The sequence below is a fragment of the Oryza glaberrima genome, chromosome 1 (genome assembly GCF_000147395.1).
Source record: "Oryza glaberrima chromosome 1, OglaRS2, whole genome shotgun sequence".
NCBI lineage: Eukaryota > Viridiplantae > Streptophyta > Magnoliopsida > Poales > Poaceae > Oryza > Oryza glaberrima.
In genome coordinates this window covers 12,619,373-12,624,745 of record NC_068326.1, presented here as the reverse complement: position 1 = coordinate 12,624,745, position 5,373 = coordinate 12,619,373, and the positions used below count along the sequence as shown (strand labels likewise).

Below are 5,373 nucleotides of genomic sequence, written 5' to 3'. Positions count from 1 at the left end.
CTCGCCTATTGGACCCATCTCCCACCTCTCTCCAGTGAAAGGAATAAGTCTACTTAGACTCCCTTAAAAAGTGACCTGAAACTAATCCATGACCCTGAACTGCAAAACCAGATATCTTGACCCGTAAACTGTTAAAACCGGTGCAATTTGACTCCCTCGTTGGTTTTAGAGAGTTGTTTCACTAACGGTCTACGTGGCGGTGTTAACTTGGTCTTCGTCCGACGTGGTATTGACACGGTGCTCATATGGCATTAGGATTAAAAAAATATATGTGGGACCTATTTGTCATTAAAAAAATATTGTGGGCCCCACTAATTATGTGGGACCCACATGTTAGCCCCTCCCTTTGACCGCCGCCTCTCTCTCACCATCCCTCCATTTCTTCCCCCAATCCCCAATCCTGGCCCACCCCAATCAACAATGGCGGCTCGCATCCATGGCAAGCACCGCACTACTCTCTCTGTTGTCGATGGCTCACAACAGGGGAGCAGCCAACTGGAGGAGGATAAGCTAGCAGCGTACGCAGCAAATGGGCTCGTTGTTGGATTTGGTAGGCGGAGCAAGGTGCTGGCCTCGCACGCGTCAAGCTGCCAACAGGTAGGTCCCACATTGTCGCCGCAACCACTCCAGACCCCCACCTGCCGCCATCACTAGCCCCTACCCGACGAAGGAGGGAGAGGGAGGAAGAAGGGATAGATTGACATGTAGGTCCCACATGTTAGTGGGCCCTAGAAATTTTTCTTGTGTGAGAATGACGAATAGGTCCCACGTATATGTTTTCAATTCTAATGCCGCCTATATGCGCCACGTCGAACGAAGACCAGGTAAACACCACCACGTGCACGCCATGTCAACGAAACCGCTCTCCAATACCTCCGAGAGAGTCAAATTGCACTGATTTTACCAATTTACGGATCAAGATATCTTGGTTTTGAGGTTTAGGGTCACGGATTAGATTCGCGTCAATTTTAAGGGAGTCAAAGTGGACTTATTCCCCCATGAAACCCTAAATCGGCCAAATAATTTGCCACCATTCCAAATTGATTGGGAATAATTAATCTCTTCCTTTCCCCCAAATTTTCCCCAGCGAATCGTGCTCAAAATCGCCTGCTACAGCATCCACACTACATAACTTACAAATAGCATCCGCACTACATGAATATGGGGGTCTATAGTTTTAACTTAGCATAGCAATAGAGATACAGGATAGCCTGAGGGTATACAAGCTGTTCCAGACACAACAGTAGGATTTGAAGTACAAAACGTGGTAGTGCCCTCCCGCCTCAGGCGATTAGCGGGCATCATTCATTCCCAAGAAACGTGTAGAACGTCGAGGTCCTCAAGGATTCAGGCCGCTTGTTATTCCCATGGCCTTCATTTCCTGACATGGATGAAAGTAAGTGGTGAATTATCAAGTTAAAAACGTATTCTAGCTTTGTCACCAATCATGTCTTATCAACTAGAAGAATGAATATGTTTTACATCCTAGTACTTATAATGTAATCTAAGTTGAATAATGGACATCGATCAGATTAAAATTTATACCAATAATGCTTGTCTATATTAGGAAATCAGCACATGACTATTAAGCAAAGATTGCAGTAATTGTAAAAAAGGAAAAGAAGAGTAAGTGTCATGGTAGCAGTGGCCGACATCTCAAAAGCATAAGATGGTTTGAGTTTCTCAACTTGTGTATTTCCAGGAGCACATATGGTTATAAATACTGCCTGTGAATGTCTTCTTGTTAAAAAAGATGCCCACTAAGGCTAACTACAAAGCAGCCTACCGTGAAGCATGGGAAATCATGATACAATTGATGGTTAAAAGAAGAATACTTTGAGATGGCAACTAATCGATTGTGTACTGTCCAATTAGATGTCATTCAAGGATATAGCCTCCACCAGAATCTAGATGCCAACTGATAAAATACCCTCCTGTAGTTACAGCTCTAGAATCTAAGATATCTAGAGGGAGGAAGGGGTGGGGGAAGAAGAAGAAAAGGGTCATATTCTGCCAGCTAACCTGATTTAATTTGTTTTAAATGTATATAACAAGCAGCAGCAGCAGTAACAAAATATATGCCTTTGAACTATCAGAACAAACATTGGTTATGACTCAGCCAAACATACATGCAACAAATTTCTCTAGCACTAACAAAGGCATACTACCATTTATTAATGGGAATATGCCATAAGAAGTGAATTGTGATGGGGAAAACCGCAAGTATGTTTCATGGAAGATCTTTTTGTTCTTTTCCTTACTTTGTATACATAATTTTCACCTCCTATAGGTTAACAAAATACGGTATAGAACCAAAACAACAATCCACAGACTACCCAAAAAAATGTTCCCTCTCTGAAGAGATCACTTAAGAAGCACTATAGAGAAGCAAGAAAGCAATGTAGCACCACCAAAGAATCTTGAGGAGCCAAGCAGCATAGTGCTGTAGGGCCATGCGAGTGCCAAATAACATGACTCGATATCAGCCCAGCCCTGAGGGGGGCAAGAGGGGGACCCACTCTGGCCCCCCAGAAATCAGGGGGGCCCACCTAGTACTAGCGCAGGTCGTCAGATCAACAAGTTTAGGGCCTTATTGTCTTGCAGCGTGTAGTAGGTTTTTGCGCCTTGAGTGCTGCACGCATCGTTCCCAATTCCACCGTGCCACATGACAGCATAGGCCATCACAACTCTGTGCCACCCTGCCGGTTGAATCGCGATCAAGCTCCTCGTCCCCCTGTGGAATACCTGGGATTAAATGATCAAGCCCTGCCCGGCTGCCACGTCCAAGGTTCCAAACAATAATCTCGCTTCTTCATTTTGTCTACATGTAGTCAGTGTTTTAATCTTGCAGAGTGAGTCGAATTTCAATTCCATTTCATTACTTCATGTTGGGGATTGCTAATCATATATGTGATAATCAGGGTGACGGGATTAGGAACCCAAAAGGGTCAGTGTCCTCTAGTGAGAGTTCCAAACTAAGGGATGATTAATCTGTTTTTCACATAATTACAATAAGTCATCAAGGGATGAATTGATTAATCAAGCATACAATCATACATACTATAGTGAGTGATCGATTTGCTAGTTCAACATAATGATTGGTAAGATTGTTTTAATTAATCTGATATTTTTTATCATTTTGTATTAATGAGTTTGTGTTTGACCGCTAATATGTACTTTTTTTTTCTATTATTAGCCTGTACTTGGTATCATGTCATGTCCACCGAGCAACAAATTTTTTATCTTACACTAAGGGCTGCAATTTTAGTTTCACTCTGGGCCGGTCCACCCAATATACATCTGTACTGTCCGCTTGTCCAGAGGATACAGAATGTATAAGATCTACAATGGCAACTGATTCCAATATATTGACATGAAAGGAAATACCTAGAAAAATTAACACAACTAGCCATTAGACAGCGAGGTGATGCACAACCAGGAAAAGTTAAAGTACAAAAGTGCATCATTACCTGCTGTAAGCTGCATCCAAATTCAGGTAGTTGGAGAATTCAAAAGGTAGGAATGGCTCATTGCCAAAGAGGTTGCAGGAGGTTGAGCTGTTGTCGTCACCAGGTTTCAAGGTGCTTCTTAACGTATAAGTGTTTCGCAAGCCTAGAGTCCTCCTTATCATGTCAAGTGCAACGAAGGCTGCCTTATCATTAGAACCTTCTTCCAGGGGCAATGTGAAGTAGATGACATTGGGATCTTCCATGTCAACAAGAGGGAATTCCGGTACAATCTGAGGAAGATGTTCATTGCAGGCAAGGGAGAAAAAAACATTAGCATCTAGAGAGGCATCCTTTATCCACGAAAGCCGATCGCTGGTCAATGTCCAGGAGGTGATAGTGAAAGGAGTAGGACAGCTTTCTAGGTCGTTGCCTGCAGAAAACCAAGTGTCTTCGGAAGCCACATCAACAAACCTCATGTCTCCATTTTTTGTCACGCACACGCTTCTATACATATGCATGGATCCTCTCATGGCAAGCTCTTGATCATACGAACCTGGGTAAGGATTCACAGGCAGCCGGACATAGCGGAAATCAGGGATTGGACTGAAAACATCACAGAACAATATGCCCCTCAAGTAATCCACCCAGCACAAAGAATCACCGAAAGGCACAACCAAGTCAGTCTCCCACCAGCACAAATCCTGGTCTTCACCCGCAGCATGACGGATTCGCAACCAATTAGTGCCCCAGAAGCCGCCAACATACTTGCACAGCTCAGCCGCCACTGGGCGAGGGATCGGCAAACCCGAGCCACCATCTCCTACTGAAGTCATCCCTCCAAGGTGAGCCACAACAAACTCTCCATTGTTGCGGCACAGTATCCCAGTGTTCCTGCTCCCGTCAATGTTGATGACGCCATGATAGCAAGGGGGGAGCCTCGTGAGATCAACCGCGCTAGCAGGCTGGTAGATGAACAGCTCTTCACGGAGGGAGGCAACGTACGGCGTTATTGGGTCCCTGACGTTGAAAATGCAGCTCAGGAGGACGGAGTTGCCGTGGGCCGCTATGACTGCCTCTGGCGGAGGAATCGTTCTCGTCGGAGTCGGAGTCCGACGAGTCCGAGTCCAACGAGTCTGAGTCCGAGGTTTGCCTGTTCTTGTTTGGATGCAAGGCGAACAAGAGGCGGGAAATCGCCGGGGGAGCCGCCGCGCTGAAGGCAACGGTGATGCCGTCGCCGGTGGAGGTGGTTCCTTTTGCCAGGGTGATTGCTCCAAGGTCATCGTCCCCGCTCATGTCGCCGACGCGGCAATCGAGCATTACCCAGCCCGGATGGGATTCCCGGCGGATTCGAGCTCGCTTTACAGCCGATGGCATCCGGGGCTGCAATCCCTCCAGCGTGGCTGCTTCACATGAGCTCATGATGAATCAGCGGCTACGGGACGGGAGGATTTTAGGGTTTCGGAGGCGGAGGAGGGTGCGGCGGCGGCGGCGGCGGCCGGGGGAGAGGGTTGGGATCGCTTTGGTGGAGGATTTCTTAGGGTTTGCGAAGGCCGACGCTTTCGGGTGGGGAAAGTGGATGTGGTCGGTCGGTCGCCACTTATGAAGCTGCCCTCATGTTAACGTTGAAGGAATAAGTTCATTTAAGCTCCCTTGACTTGTCAACCAAATCCGATTTTCATCCTTCAACCGTAAAACCAGAACCAGAGACTACAACGGTCTTCAACTGTCAAAACCAAATCCGATTTTCATCCTTCGACGGTTTGGATGGCGGTTTTAGCCTATGTGTCTAATTTGACTTAGTCTTCATTTGATGTGGCATTGACGTGGCGCTTACGTGGCAATTTGATCTGGAAAAATAATAAACCTCGTGGGACCCACATGTCAGTTTCACATATAAATTATTTTTTAAAAGGTGAGCCCACGT

At 46.1% G+C, this 5,373-nt stretch overlaps 1 protein-coding gene across 1 annotated transcript; it reads right to left on the bottom strand.

Annotated features, from left to right (window-relative positions):
* Nucleotides 1–1,044: 1,044 nt before the first annotated feature.
* Nucleotides 1,045–5,018, bottom strand: LOC127759851 (uncharacterized). Its single transcript, XM_052284070.1, has 2 exons — nt 3,471–5,018; nt 1,045–1,381 (listed from the first exon to the last, which is right to left on the bottom strand). The coding sequence occupies exons 1-2, from the start codon at nt 4,727–4,729 to the stop codon at nt 1,375–1,377; spliced, it is 1,266 nt and encodes a 421-aa protein (XP_052140030.1). The 5' UTR covers nt 4,730–5,018; the 3' UTR covers nt 1,045–1,374.
* Between the last annotated feature and the right edge of the window lie 355 nt (nt 5,019–5,373).